Source organism: Piliocolobus tephrosceles, chromosome 11 (assembly GCF_002776525.5).
Source record: "Piliocolobus tephrosceles isolate RC106 chromosome 11, ASM277652v3, whole genome shotgun sequence".
NCBI classification, from domain to species: Eukaryota; Metazoa; Chordata; class Mammalia; order Primates; family Cercopithecidae; genus Piliocolobus; species Piliocolobus tephrosceles.
Genome location: NC_045444.1, coordinates 1,413,770 through 1,432,283, shown reverse-complemented (window position 1 = coordinate 1,432,283; position 18,514 = coordinate 1,413,770). Strand labels below are relative to the sequence as shown.

General features: G+C 39.9%; 1 protein-coding gene across 15 annotated transcripts in view; it reads left to right on the top strand.

Moving 5' to 3' along the window:
• The window catches only part of C11H2orf76 (chromosome 11 C2orf76 homolog), a 91,203-nt gene that overhangs the window by 7,311 nt on the left and 65,378 nt on the right, over positions 1-18,514 (top strand). For 13 of the 15 annotated variants that reach the window (XR_002725013.2, XR_002725012.3, XR_004229196.1 and 10 more), the window contains exon 2: positions 11,586-11,730. Coding sequence is in view for 12 of the 15 variants with exons in the window: in XM_023185179.2 (XP_023040947.1) it covers positions 11,598-11,730 (133 nt within the window). In the remaining 3 variants the exon portion in view is untranslated. Of the gene's footprint in view, positions 1-2,034; positions 2,708-5,674; positions 5,776-11,585; positions 11,731-18,514 lie in introns of those variants that run through there. The other 2 variants (XM_023185175.3, XM_023185176.1) reach the window with 2 other exon arrangements.

The window sequence follows — 18,514 nt, the reverse complement described above, 5'->3', positions numbered from 1 at the left end:
GCTCATTTTGGATTCCGTTCTCTGACAAAAAGGTCAAGAAGATGCTTTCTTCAAATACCATAAGGCATATATACTGGGTTTTTTAGGTAGTACAGTCAATCCTAATTATTTTAGGTAGTACAGTCAATCCTAATTATTTTCAGATTCTGTATTTGCAAATTCATGTACATATTAACATTTATTTGTAACCCCAAAAGCAATATTTATGACACTTTCTTAGTCATTCTTGGACATGTCCAGAGCAGTGAAAATTTTGAGTCACTCAATATGTTCCCAGCTGAGGTCAAATAAGACAACGCTCTGCCTTTTTTATTTTATTTTATTTTTTTTGAGACAGGATCTCGCTCTGTTGCCCAGGCTGAGGCTGGAGTATAGTGGCACAGTCTCGGCTCATTGCAACCTCTGCCTCCCAGACTCAGGTGATCCTCCTACCTCAGCCTCCTGAGTAGCTGGGATTACAGGCGCACGTTACCACACCCAGATAATTTTGGTATTTTTTTTTTTTTGTAGAGACAGAGTCTTGCTATGTTGCCCAGGCTGATCTCAAACTCCTGGGCTCAAGTGATCCTCCCGCCTGGGCCCCCAAAAGTGCTGGTATTACAGGCGTGAGCCACCGTGCCCAGTCGCTCTGCCTTCTTATTTCAGCTCTTATATTGTAAACAAGTGACCAGTTTGTGGACTATTTAGTGCCATGTTTTTTTCATTTTAATGCTTTTCTGTTAGTGATTCTGCTATTTAAAATGTCCCCCAAGCATAGCGCAGACATGCAGTCAAGTGTTCCTAGGCGCAGGAAGGCTGTGATTTGCCTTATGAAGAAAATACTGTGTTAGATAAGATTTGTTCAGGCAGGCTGTGAGTGTTGGCTGAGTTCAATGCTGATGAATCAGCAACATAATAATGTCTCTTTCAACAGAAACATGCACGAAAGAAGATTATGTGTTGATCATTTGCCAAAATGTGAAGGCGGGCTCACAAGATCCTAATCCTGTAGTTGCTCTGGGAGCAGTGGTTCAGGATTTGCTAATTCAGTGTTCATAGCCAACTTTATAAACCATAACTGCTACCAACAAGCAGAACCAACTGTAGTGATGTTGTTTCTGAACTGACAGAGATCAGTGTAACATGAACAATCAAGTATCTTGTGAGTGTTTTGTGCTTATCTGAATACTTGGCTCTGAGCTTTCATGTGTGGTGCCTGGTTTTTCACCCAGAAACCTGCCCCTGCCAGTTTATAACTCTGCAGCTCAGAGCTCTGCCCTGGGGAGACCAGCCAGCTTGGGAAGGGGAGCCACTGGGCAAGTTAAGGAGCATTGCATTTAGCTTGTTCTGGCTTTCCCTGGTTGCTGAATTTCCACCACAGTCTGCAGGACTGAAGGCTGAAGGCCCATCTCATCTATGGGGCATCAGAGCTTCCAAGCTGTGCTTCCCTCCTCACCATCCTTGTAGCTTGGACCAAAAAAGCAGCTGCAGAGGGGAGGGTGCTGGGCTGCTCTAATGCAGTGGTTACTGGCCAGCGAACTGGGGCTTCCATGCAAGGCAGTTCCTATGGAAGTTTTGTGTTTGCTTTGTCTGTAAGAGCTTTGTTTTGCTTTGCCTATGGGCTTTTCTTCACTGCCCCAGACTAGCTGGGTAAGGTACTAGCTAGAACTACAGGTTTTTTAGACAGAGAGGTTTAAAGACCTTCCTAAGCCCTAGGCACTCTTACTTTTCGAAGCATCACCTGGGTCTTCTGTGTTGCAATACACCCATATCCTACATTAAATCTAACATGTGTAATTATGAATAGAATCAAGTTGCTGTTGAACTTACGTTTTATAAATATATAATTAATATTAATTTTGATTTCTTTTTTCCCACATCTCAAACATTTTCTTGGGTCCTGTGTCTCTAGTGCAAGATTGCCATGTTAGTGTGTCCTTAGAAAATGGAAGAAATCAGGTTTTTTGTCCTCCCTTTAACTGCTCATTATTTCTACAAACATTCATCGAGGGTGGGCATGGTGGCTTACACCTGTAATCCTGTGCTCTGGGAAGCTAATGCAGGAGGATTGCTTGAGCCCAGGAGTTCAGCACCCACCTGGACGACACAGTGAGACCCTAGCTCTACGCAAAATTAACAATTTTAAAAAGAACATTTATGAGGCTTCTGAGGTGTCTCATGCTACACAAGCTGTTGGGTCTACAAAAACGGAGCACGCAGCATTCTTTCCCTTAAGGAGCTTGTGGGCCAGACCTCTAAAACAGATGACGTCAATAGGGAGTGATAGGTACTGCAGCATCCAGAGGGGCCCATGGCTCAGCCTAGGGGAGAGGAGGAGCCCAGCTCAAAGGTGTCCTGCAGAAGATAGCCCCTGAGCTGGGTCTTGAAGGAGCCTCTGTGGGAAAGCAAAGAGGGCGAGGGGCGGAGGGATTTTGGAGGGAAGCCGGGCTGGAGAGGTGTGGTAGAGGCGTGGCAACAGCGTGGTGGGTGTGGGAAACTGTGAGCTGTCATTGTGGCTGCAGGGATATTTGAAAGGCAGATTTTGATGGTGATGTATACCACTGGAGAGGCACCGAGGGGCTTGTACCATCCCGGACAAGTTCAGACTCCTCTGGGCGTGTGACCTGCTTCTGGTGCCTCCGAATGCTGTTTGGATTTATTTGGTGTCCCTTGGTACATAGCAGGAGTATAACTAAGTTCCTAGCCCTTCGCTCCTTTCCAGTACTCTGTAAGTTTGGTATTGTTTGCTTTGTTCTGTTATCTCTTCCTTCTTAAAAAGAAATGGAAATAGCTGAGTTTTTAAAATAACTTTTTGTTGATGCTTACACATATATCAGAAAAGTGCAAATATAAGTATACAGGAAATAGTTTAATTTAAAAACACATGATTGGTAAAACATCAAACAATATTAAAAAGTATATAAAACAAGTAACAGTCTCTTGTATTTCTGCCCTCAGAGATAGCCACTGTTAATGTTTTGGTAAAGGCTTTTCTGGACGTCTCTCCATGCTTATGTTTACATGTAACATACTGACATTACAAACATGCGGTGATATTGTACGCAGGCAGTTTTCTATTTTTTTTTTTTTTTTTTTTTTGAGACAGGGTCTGGCTTTGTCGCTCAGGCTGGAGTGTGGTGGTGCAATCTTGGCTCGTGGCAACTTCCGCCTCCCAGGCTCAAGCGATCCTCCCACCTCAGCCCCCCAGCTACAGGCTTAGGCCACCATGAGGGGCTAATTTTTGCATTTTTAGTAGAGGTGGGGTTTCACCATGTTGCCCAGGCTGGTCTCTTGAACTCCTGGACTCAGTCTGCCCGCCTTGGCCTGCCGAAGTGCTGGCATTACAAGTGTGAGCCACAGCACCCAGCCCTTTAACTCCTTTTTTTTTTTTTTTTTTTAAGACAAGAGTTTCACTCTTGTCGTCCAGGCTGCAGTACAATGGCACAATCTTGGCTCACTGCGACCTCTGCCTCCTGGGTTTAAGTGAGTCTCCTTTCTCAGCCTCCCGAGTAGCTGGGATTAGAGGTGTGCACCACCACACCTGGCTAACTTTGTATTTTTAGTAGAGACAGGGTTTCACCATGTTGGTCAGGCTGGTCTCTAACGCCTGACCTCAGGTGATCCACCCACCTTGGCCTCCCAAAGTGCTGGGATTAAAGGTGTGAGCCACCGCACTCAGCCTTGTTTTTTTACTCACTAGTATGTCATGGCCATCTTTCAAAGTTGGTATCCATACATCCATATCACCCTTTAATGACTGCAGGGTATTTTATTTTATTGCATGGCATAATTTACTTAACCGTATCTTTACTGGTGGACATTTAATTGGATTCTAATTTTGTTAACTATTAGAAACATTTCAGTGAAAGAAAATCTTTGAATGTACACTTTTGTGCACTTACAATCTTCTTGCAAAAGTTTTTATTAGGAAAAATGTCAAGCATTTACAAATGAAAAAGTATATGAGGTTTCATATATAACCAGCTTCAACAGTTAACAATGGTTTAGTGTTTTTTTTTTTTTGAGACAGAGTCTTGCCCTGTTGCCCAGGTTGGAGAGTAGTGGTGTGGAGCACAGTACATAGTTCACTGCAGCCTCAAACTTCTGGCTCAAGTGATCCTTCTGCCTCAGTCTCCCAAGTAGCTAGGATTGTAGATGTGTGTCATTGCACTCAGCTAATTAAAAACATTTTTTGTAGAGATGAGGTCTCCATATGTTGCCCAGTCTGGTCTGGAACTCCTGTGCTTAAGTGATCCTCCTGCCTCATCAGCCTCCTAAGTGCTGGAATTACAGGCATGGGCCACCATGCTTGGTCTCTACTAATGTTTTTTTAATCTACGTTTCTATAATTGTTTTTCCTCTGCTAGGGTATTTGAAAGCAAATACAGGTCATCATTTCACCTGTGTATTCCTCAGTCTTTTAAGATAAGGACTTAATAACATAACCATAATATGATATAAACAGAATTAACATTAATTCCTAATATCATCTAATATTATACAAATTAGGGTCCATACAAAGACTAAATGTTGCATTGGTTGAGATTATCTCTTTTAAGTCTCTTTTAATATATAGCCTTCCTCTCTTCTCTATATTTCTCATGCCATTTGTTGAAGAAATCAAGTCATTTTTCCAGTACAATTTTCCACCATCTGAACTTGGCTGATGGCCTCCTTGTGGTGTCATTTAACATGTTCTTATACACTCTATCATAGCTGATAAACTGGGAGTGAGATCTGGAGGCTTGATTCATTCATTAATATTGATTGGTAAGCTCAGGTGTTGTCAACCCCCGATGTACCCATGCTAAAGTTTCCCATCAGTCTTTTACCTGATGGTTTTAACACCGCTTTATGATCATCACCTACACTCATTTCATTAGGGTTTTCAGAATGATAATTTTTAGAGTCTTTTTATTTTGAGATAATTGTAGATTCACATGTAGATGTAGGAAATAATACAGAGATCCCATTTCCCCTGCATCCACTTTCCCCATTGGCAACATCTTGCTTGAGTATAGTCCGATTTTACAGGCAGGAAATTGACATTGATACAAACAATGGACCTCATTTAGATTTCACTAGTTTTATATGCACGTGTGTGTATATATGTGTATGCTTGCGTGTGTATGCATTTAGTTCTGTGCAGTTACATCGCATGTAGATAAAAATGGGTAACACCAGTCAAGAATCAGAACATTTCCATCACAAGGATCTCTCATTTTACCCTTTAATAGCCACAGACACCTCTTTCCCTCTCCTCCCCTAACCCCTAGCAACACCCTAATGCATTCTTCATTTCTGTATTTCTGTAATTTTGTCATCACAAGAATGACATAAAAATGGAATTATACAGTATGCAACCTTTTGAGACTGCCTTTTTTCATTCAGTTTGATTCCCTTGAGATTCACCCTGATTGTTGCCTGTATCAATAATTTATTTCTTTTTATTACTGACTAGTATTTCATTATATGGATGTGCTACAGTTTGATCATTCATATGTTAAAGGGCATTTGGATTGTTTCCCAGTTTTGTGGTATTACACATGGATATGCTGTGCACATTCATGTACAGGTTTTTGTGTCAATATAAGTTTTTGTTTCTCTGGCATAAATGCCCAAGAATGCAATTACTGTGTTATATAATGGGTGTGCCTAGTTTTGTGAGAAATTGCTGTATTCTTTTTCAGTCTGGCTAGTACCATTTTACATTCCTACCGGCAATGTATGTGAATTTCTCCACCCTCACCAACATTTGGGGCTCTTGCTGTGTTTTATTTTAGCCATCCTGATAAGGTATGTAAATTGGGATTTTTAAAATTTTATTCTTTTAGTACTTTTTAGCTGTAAATCTTCTATAAAGAAGAAACTTTTTTTCATCAGCTATTTGGTAACACTGAAATATTGTCTGTACAAGAAAGGAAGGGTAAAATGTTTGATTTCTTATTTCCACCAATCCTCACTTGGAAAGCCACTTTTCAGAAAAACAAATTAGTGTCCTGTTAGCTTCCAGAATGACTAGCTTTTTTAAAAAGTGTCATTATGAACTCATGGGTTTATAAAATAATTGATATGATTATCTTTTCAGGGTGAATTATTAGAAAAGAAATTGCCATATCAAAGGGTAGACAAATTTAAAATTTTGATACAGATTACCCACTCACCTCTAGATAGGCTGTTTCATTTTATATTCTTGCCAGTAGTTTATAAAAAATATTTGTTTCTCCATATCCTTGCCAACACTGGTTGGCCAGTTTTTAATTTTTCTTATTATACCAGTCTTATGGCAGAGTTGATATCTGTTTCTCTTTCAGTTCTTTAGTTGGAAGTAAAGCTGATCTTTTCACATTATTGGCTTAATTTTAGCCAGTTGCCTGTTAATTACCTTTATTCTTGTTTCTATTAGGATATTGGTCTCTTTTTACATTTTTATGTTGTTACAACTATTAGTCTTTTCCTTGATGACTGCTGCTTTATCTTTGCTTAGAGCTTTTCCTATCTTAAGATTATAAAAATATGTACCTATTTTCTTCTGGTGCCTCTTTATGATTTTATAGTTAAATATTTGTTTCATGGAGAGGTTGTTTTGTATAAGGAGTGAGATAAGAATCCATGATTACTTTTCCCCAAATCCATTATTAGTTTTCTCAGTGCCATTTATTAAGGAAACTATCTTTTCCCCACTAATTTGAAATGCCACTTTCATCTTATATTAAATTTTCTATAATCTTAAGTCTGGGTTCTCTGTTAGATTTCACAGATTTGTCCATCTCTTTCTGTTCCAGTATCAAAGTTTATGTTAGTATGGCTTGATTTTGCATTTAAAATAGTTATTGGATTTTGTAAAATTATGAAAATCAAACAAGCTTTTTCCTGTGTAACGCTTGCTTTATAAAGTGTTTTAATAATTGGTGTCACTGGTCTCTTTTCTTTTTTGTTGTTTTATGACTTTGCTGACAAAGGTCACAGATTCTTCTAGGTGGATTTTAGAATTATTTGTGTCAAGATTCCCAAACAGCCATTTTTTATTTTGGTTGGGATTTTATTCAATGCATAGGTCAATTTAGGGAGACTTGATTTCTTCACTACTTTGAACCTTTGTAGTTAAGGACATTGTCTATCATTTCATTTATTTAAATCTTTTATGTCCTTGAATATTTTTTGCTAATTTATCCCGAAGTTTATTTTTATTGGCTTCTCTGCCTTTTCATTTGAGGAATGCTTTTTAAAATTGATCACATTCACTTTTTTAAAAAAACTAGGCCAAACCTTCTGAGGAAAAATGTCAGATTTTATTATCTGTAAGATTAGTTTTCTAAGCTGCCTCTTCAGTATGTCAGCCTCTTAGGCAAACAAGCCTGTGTCCCACTGTCCTTAAGGCAAATTAGATAATGTAGCTGATAGTAGCTATTGTTTTGTTACTGAGTATAAATTGAAGCACATTTTTTAGAAAGATGACAATAATTGCCCAAAATTAGATATAACTCAGATTTTGGGGTTTTAAATGGAAAAGTTCAACTATTTAAGTACAGCATATGGGCAGCTTTTTATTAAGTGAAAATAACAAACCTGTAATTGTGAAAAACAGTTTCATGAGGAATTCAAGTGCCAGCCTGCCCAGCCTTCGCTTCATTACATCTGGGAATTTATATTTATCTGCTGCTTGTATGGGCTGTCTTTATACCCAAACCTATTTTAGTCTAAATAGAATAATGATGATAAAAGCAGCTACTACTTATTGAGATCCTCCGATGTGCGAGGAATTGTGTTTAATGTATGTTAATTTCTTAAATTAATGGAACAACTTGTTTTTTTGTTTGTCTGTTTTTTGAGACGGAGTCTCACTCTGTTGCCCAGGCTGGAGTGCAATGGCCGGATCTCAGCTCACCGCAAGCTCCATCTCCCTGCCTCAGCCTCCTGGGTAGCTGGGACTACAGGCACGTGCCACCACGCCTGGCTAACATGGAACAGCTTTTTAAGGATTTCTTATTTTATAACACAGCTAAGAAGCAGAGTTGATCTTTAAGTTAAATAGTTAAATCTGTCCAACTCTAGGCTCTTAGGGACACTGGGCTGCATTATAGGGCTTCCCAGTGTGTGTGTGTGTGTGTGTGTGTGTGTCTGTGTGTGTGTAGGTGTGTGCATATGTGTGTGTTTGGGAGGGCTTTTTTGTTGTTTTGGGGTGTGAGAAGAGGGAGACGTGGTCATAGCTTTAGCAAACCTGTCAACACTGCTTCTAAAATAAAGAGGCTTCTATATGTCTCTTTCTCAAGAGCTATTCCTTATTGAGTACTTCAGTATATTTAAAATTTTAATTTTGTAGATATTTGCTGAACTGCTATTATGTGATAGATTCTGGGATCAGATTTTCTGAGAAGCACTGTAAGCCAGATTTAATAAGAAATAGTGAAGTAACTGATATTGAAATTGTGAAAAGATTTATTAAACTAATTAACCACAAAACATGCTTATAAGATTGAGAGAGACTTTCCAGGCCAAATTAATGTGACTTGCTTGTGTGTGTTATAAAATATCCCAGACGTAGTAAAAGGCATAAAGAATGATATACTTTGGGAGGCCGAGCGAGGTGGATCACCCAAGGTCAGGAGTTCGAGACCAACCTGGCCAACATGGTGAAACCCCATCTCTTCTAAAAATACAAAAATTAGCCAGGCGTGGTGGTGCGCACCTGTAGTCCCAGCTGCTCATGAGGCTGAGGCAGGAGAGTTGCTTGAACCCCGGAGAGGGAGGTTCCGGTGAGCCAAGATAGCGCCACCATACTCCAGCCTGGCGACAGAGTGAGACTCTGTCTCAAAACAAACAAACAAAAAAACATATACCTAACATCTGCCTAAGATATAAAATGTTACTAATATAATTGAAGCCCCAATTTATTCCTTCCCAAGTATGTAATTCTTCCCACACCTCAGATGATTGTTTCCTTTCTTTTTTCTTTTTTTCTTTTTTTTGAGACCGAGTCTTGCTCTGGCACCCAGGCTGGAGTGCAATGGCACGATCTCTGATCACCACAGCCTCCGTCTCCCGGGTTTAAGAGATTCTCCTGCCTGCCTCAGCCTCCTGAGTAGCTGGGATTTCAGGCACCCGCCACCATGCCTGGCTAATTTTTATATTTTTATTAGAGGCTGGGTTTCACCATGTTGGCCAGGATGGTCTCGAACTCCTGACCTCAAATGATCCTTCCGCCTCAGCCTCCCAAAGTGCAGGTATTACAGGGGTGAGCCACCGTGCCTGACTAATTGTCTCGTATGAAACAAAATAAAGACTGTGTTTATGAACTTTGTATAAATGATAGTACGGATTGCTCTGATTCTTCTGCAACTTGCTTTTTTCCACTCATGGTAGTATTTTTTAGATTTATCCATGTTGATGCTTGCAGTTCCAATCCATTCATTTCGATTGCTTGTCATATTTCATCGTATGAGTACACCATCCTTTTCTTATCTGTTCTGCTGTTGATGGACAGTTGTTTCCAGTTTTTGCAGTTAAAAAATCACACTGCTATTAATGTTATTTTATGGTTCCTCCTTGTGTATATATGTGAGATTCCTTAGGGTACCTATGTATGAATGAAATTGTAGGATCAAAAGGTATGTGTATCTTCAGTTTTACTGAAGATTGCCTAATTATCTCCAAAAGTACTGCTCCTTTAAGTGCCTGCCGTCACTGATGAGGTTGTCATTGTTCTCTACCCTTGCCAAAAGGAGGTATTGTTAGACTTTGTAATTTATCAGTTAGACGAGTGATATGTCTCATTGTTATTTTGAATTTCCCTGACTACTAGTGAGGTTGTATATCTTTCCTTACATTTATCAGTATTACAGGTATTTTTTTCTAATACTTACTCTTACCGTATATTATGGTTTAAAGTTACAAGCAAAATTGTAAGTAGCACAAAGTAGATACTACTAGATAGAACTATGCCCTCCTTGTCTCTTTAAAACAAATGGGTTTTTGATACTTCAGAAAGTGAATATGAGAGTTAGAGTTATATCTTTCAACACAGATAAATGAAAAGTGATGCTGAAAGGCTTGTGGAAGCTACATATAATACACCATGTATATAAAGTTAACCATACTGTGTATCTGTAGGCACAGTTCTTCAGCCTATTTGTGTTTCACTCTTTCTGTATGAGATGATCTTACCAACCTCACAGGGTGATTGGAGGTGAGTGGGCAGTCGATGATAGAATGAGTGCTAAGCACTTAGAATAGTATCTGGCATGTAAGCATTGTTGATATATAACAGAAAGTGTTGCTGGGCATGGTGGCTCACACCTATAATCCCAGCACTTTCAGAGGCCAAGGCAGGAGGATCACTTGAGCTCAGGAGTTGGAGACCAGCCTGGGTGACAGAGTGAGACCCTGTCTCAAACAAAACAAAACAAAGTTAAAAAATATATATAGAAAGTGTTGTTATTGCTGTGCATAACAGTCTATTTTCTGTAGATTCAAATGATATGAATTAGAGTGTAAAATTATTGCATTGGTGTGTGTGAGTCACTGTTCTGTCGTCCCAGGGCTGGAAATGCTGGTGGAATTGGGGAGGGTACATGGGACTTCTGATGTGTTTTCTTCCTAAAAGTTGATGCAGTTGCATCAGAATGTTAAGATTTGACAGGATAGTGTAGCAGGTTTTTTTTTTTAACTGTTTGCTTAAAATATTTCAAAACAAAAGTATTTTTTAAGCATGGAAAAAAACATTGGCAACTGTGCAGAAATTTTTTGGAGGAAATAATTTCGGGTGGTTTTCCAATTTGTGTGTGTGTGTGTGTGTGTGTGTGTGTGTGTGTGTGTGTGTGTATTAGAAAGCATGGACTTTGGAATTAAATTGATGCTTGAATTCTGACTCCATTATTTGCCAGCTTTATGATTTGGGGCAGTTGATGCAATCTCTCCAAGTCAGTCTTCTCATCTTTAAAATGTTATCTCACTTAATTCTCTCACTAAAGCATGAGGCAAAATGCTTCATGGTTTGGTGAGAGAATTGAATGAATTAAATGAGATAACATGAAGACCTGGCACATGTGCCTGGTACTTAGTTTTAGGATGAAATGTACCTACTGAGCTTTAGTAATGTGAAAGATGGGTACACCATCATATATAATTAAATCAGCCCTGAAGTCTGGCAGCATTTATGAGATTGAAATGCTGTCTGTTGATAGTTGATTCTAATATAAATGTGCTTCCATCTCAGGGCCAGCTGAGGGGCCCACTGACATAGGGTACCCACAATGGGCGTGTGTTTGCCATGTGTTTGTGTTTGGTCATTCTGCTTCTCTGCTTCCGCACGTACACACGCCCCTGTGTTACTCTGGTTCATCTTCTGTACCCTGTCAGTTTTCTGCTGGTCAGAACATCTGTGTCTGTGACAGAGCCGTCCAGGATTGCAGTGGATAGGTGGGCATAATCACTTGACCCTGCTGGGGACTCTGGAACCTGGCTTCTGTTTGGGAACTCTGTCAGTCATCATGCAGCATGGAAGAGAGGGCTGGTGCCAGAGAGCTGATGATAGAGATGCAGGCTAGGTGCTGGTAGACAGCTGTGAGCTGGCTTCATTCAGACGGTTCTCGTGTCTCTTGCCACAGGAATTTCCTCACATGGCTCCTGAAGAAGTGACCATCACAGTTCGCCTCATCCGTTCCTTTGAGCATCGCAATTTCAAACCTATAGTGTATCATGGAGTGAATTTGGACCAAACTGTAAAGGAATTTATCGTATTTCTAAAGCAAGGTATGAGATGTGGAAGCCATTTTGTTTTACTAGTATTTTTTAAAAATAGCTGACTATGACATTAATAATAATCTTTAACAAATCCTAAATTACTTTGAAAGATTAACCTGGGTTCTAAGCCAGGTGCTGGGTGAGCCCTATTCTGGGCCCTGGCATCTGCAGAGGGCCTCCCTCAGGGATTCTCACTGAATAGTCTGTGTCCTCATGAGGGATTGTGACCATCATTTGTGGCTGTTTTTTTTTTTTTTTTTAAGGTGTTTTTTTTTTTTTTAAATGAATAAAATACAGTATCTAGGTTTGTTGTTAATGGGCTTATGTATTTGGAGGTTGATTAGCAAGGGAGTGCAGTGTAGCTGACTGTGGTACCCAGCTGAGCACGGGGATGTGGGGTGGTCACATGGGGAAGCTGGCGGGAGGGGAGCGGGGGCCGTACAGCAGGAAGTCATGAGAGCTGCTGATAATTGGGGTCACAGACACAGAAACGGTGGTGCTAGTTTATTGTTTCAAACTAAAAGTATGCATGAAGTTAGTCTTTATTCTGTTATGTCCTCAATGGGTTTCTCTTCTCTGTTTTTAATTATTGAAGTGTTCTAATCGTCAACCTTTGAGAAAACATCTAAAATAAGGTTTTATTATCTTAATTGAAGTGTTATTTATATATGGTGCAATCTGCAGATTTCTTGTATAGTTCCATTGGTTTTGACACATAATATTGCTGTACAATGTAATTTTTTTTACTTTGACATGATTTCAGAGTCATAGACAAATTGCAGGAACAGGACAAATAATTCCTGGATGCTCTTCACACAGATTCCCCGTGTGAACATTTTGTTATGTTTGTTTTATTCCTGTGGAGGCCAGAGCAACTCCATCTTGGATGCTGATCTGCCATATTGACTTCTCATTAGCCCCAGTTTCGAGATGCCTCTAAGATTTCCAGGTTATCTACTGTTCCTTGTGTAAGAACAGGTACTTACTATAAATCCTGACCTTAGGTCAAACAACCTTGATGTTACTGTACTTTGCTTGCCCTACACATCCCTTCAGATCACCCTTTCCTATGGTATAAGCCCTGGGTCTGGGTCTGGGCCCTGGCATCTGCAGAGGGCCTCCCTCAGGGATTCTCACTGAATAGTCTGTGTCCTCATGAGGGATTGTGACCATCATTTTTGGCTGTTTGTTTTTTTTTTTAAATTAATAAAAGACAGTATCTAGGTTTGTTGTTAATGGGCTTATGTATTTGGAGGTTGGATGGTGTGTGGATCCATTGTCTTGTCCTGCCAAAGCCTGAGACACAGACATGGCTTCTGTCTGTAAGTTCCTATTCAATATGTCTTTCTAAGAAACTGAATGTGTCAGCCTCTTTCTTCAGCCTCTCAGCTTCCTCGGACTTTCTGGGGTAGGTTCACATAGACCTGCTCACCTTGAAACAGGTCCCCTCACTCCCTGCCCTCTCTCCTCTTCCCCGTTCTCTCTCATTCTCCTCACTGCCCCAGATAAGGTAGCATCCTCAACAAAGAAGAGTACAATTTTAGGGAAGTGACAAGACAAAGGAAATGAACTCTGAATCTCTCAGGGTGACAACTTGTGGGAAGGTGAATAACCAATAGATAGTAAAGCTCGTTAATGTGGATTCTGTTGTGCCATCTCTAGACTGATAAGGGTCTCAAGTTGTCTTCAGTGGTTAACCTTTGTTTTCCCTGGTAGAGAGGTGGGCAAGATACCTTTTGTCTTTGTAAATCTATTATATGTCCTGATTTTAGGCAAACAGAGGGAGGGCTGAGAGCTTTCCTGCATCTGCTGCTGCTTAATTGCTCTTAGCTAAAAAAAAATCCTTAGCTATAGAGGCATAATTTGAGGGCCACTTCCTGGTCTCTGACAGTGTCAATTAGAAAGTGTCGTGCTTTTGAGAGGTCATTACCCAAAGCATAGTCAGAGTTTGAAATAGAAACAAATCCCTACTTTTTTATTTATAATCTTTATGTGTATTATGGGTTGCAGTGTTTCTTAACGTTGATATAGCAAGTGCTATGATGTTCTTTGTACAGTGCAGACTAGGTTCTTGAAGTCCTTGAGAATAAGATGTATTTTCAAACTGCTGCAGTGGCAGGGGAAGATGTCTCTTTCCCAGGGTCGTGGTGTTCTTTTCTTCCCAGGTACCACGATGCCTTCCCCAGCAGAGCAGTGGTACGGGTCACAGTGAGATGCTCAGACCCGCCTACTCACACCTTTCATCTGCAGTGGGAATAACAGCCACTGCTTGTTTCAGTTGTGCACTTAAGGAAATGCGTTCTACTCACTAAAAGTAGAAGGAAATGCGTTCTACTGACTGAACTTTTGGGGTACAGGCTTTTTTGCGTTGTGGGCTCTGTGTCCAAGCCTATCTTTGTCGTCTGATTTGAGGTACTATGGAACTCTGAAAGGTTGATGGGCCACATATTTGCCTTTTGTGAATTGTGTACATAACAAAGACCAAATAGTTTGATAGTGAGGGATTTTTGAAATGTGTAATAATAATAATGATAGCAAACATTACTATGTATCAGGTACTATACTAAGAATTTTACCTAGATTATCTCATTTCATCCTCACAGCATCCCACTAAATTTGGAACCATTTTACAGGTGAAGACACTAAGGAACAGAGGGTTTAAGAAGCTTGCTTGGCCACCTGCAGTGGCTCATGTCTGTAATCCCAGCAATTTGGGAGGCCAAGGCAGGAGGATCACTTGGGCCCAGGAGCTTGAGGCCAGCCGGGGCAATATAGCAAGACCCTGTCTCTCCAAAATCAAAAACAAAAACAAAAAACAAAACAAAAACTAGCTAGGCGTGGTGGCATACATCTGTAATGCCAGCACTCAGGAGGCTGAGGTGGGAAGATCGCTTGAGCCCAGGAAGTTGAGGCTGCAGTGAGCTTTGATTGCACTATTGCACTGTAGTCTGGGCAACAGAGCAAGACTGTGCCTCAAAAAAATAAATAAATAAATAAAACTTTCCTGATGTTGCATGGGTAGTAAAAGGCAAAGCTGGAAATCAACCCAGGCATATTAACAATCAAACATGTACTCTTACTAAACACTGCACTAAATTGCTTCTTTATTCTTCTCTACTGCCTCACTTGCTTGAGTGGGATCTCTGAAATAAATGGATGGACTCTGTGTCAAAAGGGTCTTTGAATTTAGTTCATCTTGCTCTAGTATTTTGAATGCTGAGTGCTAGCGAGATTGTTTGGCAGTGGCATAGGGAATTTTGTACAGTTACAGAAATGGTCATTGTGAAGAAAAATCTCTTGGAGTTATTTTACACACTTTATTGCCTTCCTTTCTTTTTAAATTAAATTTTATTTTTTGATCCTCCTCCCTCCCCAAGGCTTTCTAAATGTTCTTTTCTTTTGTAGTCACATTTTGCCATCCACAGGTTAACCTAGTTACCTACCATCATTCTTTGTATTTTCTCCTCTGCCAAAAAATTTTGGTTAAATTTTATTCATTCCCCATTGAGAATCATGACCCTAGAGCATCAGGTCATCAAAACCTTAAGTCATGTAAATACAATAAATATAAATGTATATATTTCCATATAAATATAATAAACCTATTGCTGATGTATGAGAACTTTATTTATTTATTTATTTATTTATTTTGAGACATAGTCTCGCTCTGTTGCCCAGCCTGGAGTGCAGTGGCGTGGTCTCGGCTAACAACCTCTGCCTCCTAAGTTGAAGCAATTCTCCTGCCTCAGCCTCCTGAGTAGCTGGGATTACAGGTGTGCGCCACTATGCCTGGCTAATTTTGAATTTTTAGTAGAGATGGGGTTTTACCACGTTGGCAAACTGGTCTCAAACTTCTGATCTCAAGTGATCTGTCTGCCTCAGCCTCCCAAAGTGCTGGGATTACAGGCATGAGCCACCACACCTGGGGCCTGGGAAATGGATATTAATCCAATATTATGATCATAGAGGTATCATAATATATTAACATCTATAGATGACTGTATTTTTTAGATTCAGAATACTAGACAAACCAGTTATCTAGATAACATAAAATTATTTTAATTGTTCTTAATTTGCAAGCATTTCGATTCTTACTAATACTTCAGATCTGGTTTCCAAATGTAAAGTCATCCCAACTATGAAAAAGAACACTGGAAGCTCTGTCCAACCTTCTAGTTCAGTCTGATGTTTTTCTCATGGTTAGACTGGGCTTACGGGTTTTTGAGAGGAAGGTCACAGAGGCACAGAGAGATTTTATCGGATCGTGTCAGAGGTGTACGCTTTCCACATGATTTAGGATTATTGATGTTGACCTTGATTAAGTGGCAGAAGTCATGTCAAGTTGCTCTACTGTAAAGTTACTCTTTTTTTCCTTTCCTTTTCAAATTGTACTTTTCAGAAGGAATTCATATCCACAGTTAAACACTCGGGGGTTATGCTCCCCTTCCTTTAGAATAAAATATGTACAAAAATCCTTTGAAGTTCTGTATGGCAGACTTGACTTTGTTGCTCAGATTATGCTAGCTTTGGGAGCTCTTTCAGTTGCTGCCTGTGCTCCTCTGACATACGCCCTCAGTGTGCATGGGTGCATGTGTTCAGTACTTTTACTTTCTGGTACTACAGGATGCTCCAGACTCGTCTTGTACATGTCCTGTTCCTAGAATCAGCTTTATTTCCAAAGAGTCTCGGTTCTTTTTGAGTAGAAAATGGTGTTAGAAACCAGGATCTAGGTAGTAGATGTGTTCATTGCTACTAGAGTGTTCTTTCTTTCTTTCTTTTTTCTATAGTAGATATCTAAAGACCAAGGAGTGTCATTTTAAACTGTCTCAGCTGATCAGGCAAAGAAACACTTGTGTCTGTATTAACCTGTGCATATGTACATATGTATAAATTTTTTTATATGTAACGATCTATATATAAATATGTTAAACATGAATTCTTACTGATCTTTCCATCTCTGATCCATTACCCTATGGTTCATTCTAGCTTCCTCTCCTTGCTTATCTGTTAATTCCCACACCAACAGTGAGAAACGTGGTCCCACCATCTGCTATCCATTTGTTTAATTGTTTGATTCTAGCATACAGGTATAGCAGTGTATCCCCATGGGAAGCACTTGATGTCAGTTAGATACAGTCCTTTTGTGTCCTTTCACCATAAGCACTGTAGTCTTACAAAATCTGTTCATTGCCAGAGTTATTTAGGTCAGCACTTTTTCTTCTGCTCCCTTCAGTAAGGTTGTTGTAGCTTTTGTAGTACAGATAGATTAGATTCTCTTGTCACCACCTGCATTCTTTCCTGGGATCCCCTGACTTAAATAATGTTTTTAAAAATTTTTTTGAGAGAGGGTCTCACTCCAGTTGCCCAGGCTGGAGTGCAGTGGCACCATCTTGGCTTGCTGCAGCCTCAACCTCTTGGGCTCAGGTGATTCTCCCACCATAGCCTCCTAGCAACTGGGACTACTGATGCATGCCACCATGCCTGGCTAATTTTTATTTTTATCTATTTATTTTATTTTATTTTTTATTTTTAGTAGAGACAGGGTTTTACCGTGTTGCCCAGGCTGGTCTCAAAACTCCTGGACTTAGGCAGTCTGCCTGCCTCAGCCTCCCAAAGTGCTGGGATTATAGGTATGAGTTGCTGCGCCCGACCTTTTTTTTTCACTTTGCATACGTTGAGGTTCACTCTTTGTGCTACAAAGTTCTTTGGGTTTTTGACAAACAGGTAATGTCATGCAGCACTGTTACAGTGCCGTGCAGAATAGTTTCACTGCCTAAAATATCTGCTGTGCTTCACTTCTTTATCCTCTCCTTCCCCATGCTACACCCTTGGCAACTACTGATTTTTTTCTTATCTCTGTATCTTTTCCAGAATGTCACTGAATTGGAATCATACAGTATGTAGACTTTTCAGAATGGCCTCTTTTACTTAGAAATATACATTGAAGGGGTCAGGCACAGTGGCTCATGCCTGTAATCCCAACACTTTGGAAGGTGGAGGTAGGAGGATCACTTGAGCCTGGGAGTTTGAAAACCAGACTGGACAACACAGTATGACCCCATCTGTATTTTTTTAAAAAAAAATAGAAACATGCATTGAACATGCGTTGAAGGGTCCTTCATGTCTTTTTGTGACAAGTCATGTCTTTCTAATCTCCATTAATCTGGAACAGTCCCCCCACCTTCTTTCATTTTTGATTATATTAATTTTTAAAGAAAAATTTAGGGCAGTGTCTTATAGAATGTTACATAATTTGCATTTGTCTAGATTGTTTTCTCATGATTAGATTCAGGTTAAGCAGTTTTGGCAAGATTACCGTGTAGGTCAGGGGTTAACAAACTACAGTCTGTGGACCATGTATGTACCACTTTTGTGCTTTAGTGGTAGAGTTGAATACTTGTGACAGACACTGTCACAGAGATGGAGACTCGCCCACAAAGCCTGAAATGCTGACTCGCTGGCCTTTACCAAAATAGTTTGCTGGCCTTGATGTAGGTGATTCTTCCTTGTTGCATCACATCAGGAAACACTGAATGCCAGTTTATCCCTTCATTGGTGATACAGATTTAAATCCTTTGGCTAAAGGTGCCCTCCACCAGATTTTCCTGGTGTAAAAGTGTCTTTCTGATTTATAAGTAGTCTGTGGAGTGATAAACGTGGAGACCGTTTACGTATCTTGTTTCTAATGGTGTTAGCATTTATTGATGATCCTTATCTGAATCATTGGTGGTTGAAAAACTGATTTTTCCAATTCTGTGATTCTCTCTCCATGTATTATCTGGCACTCTTCCGT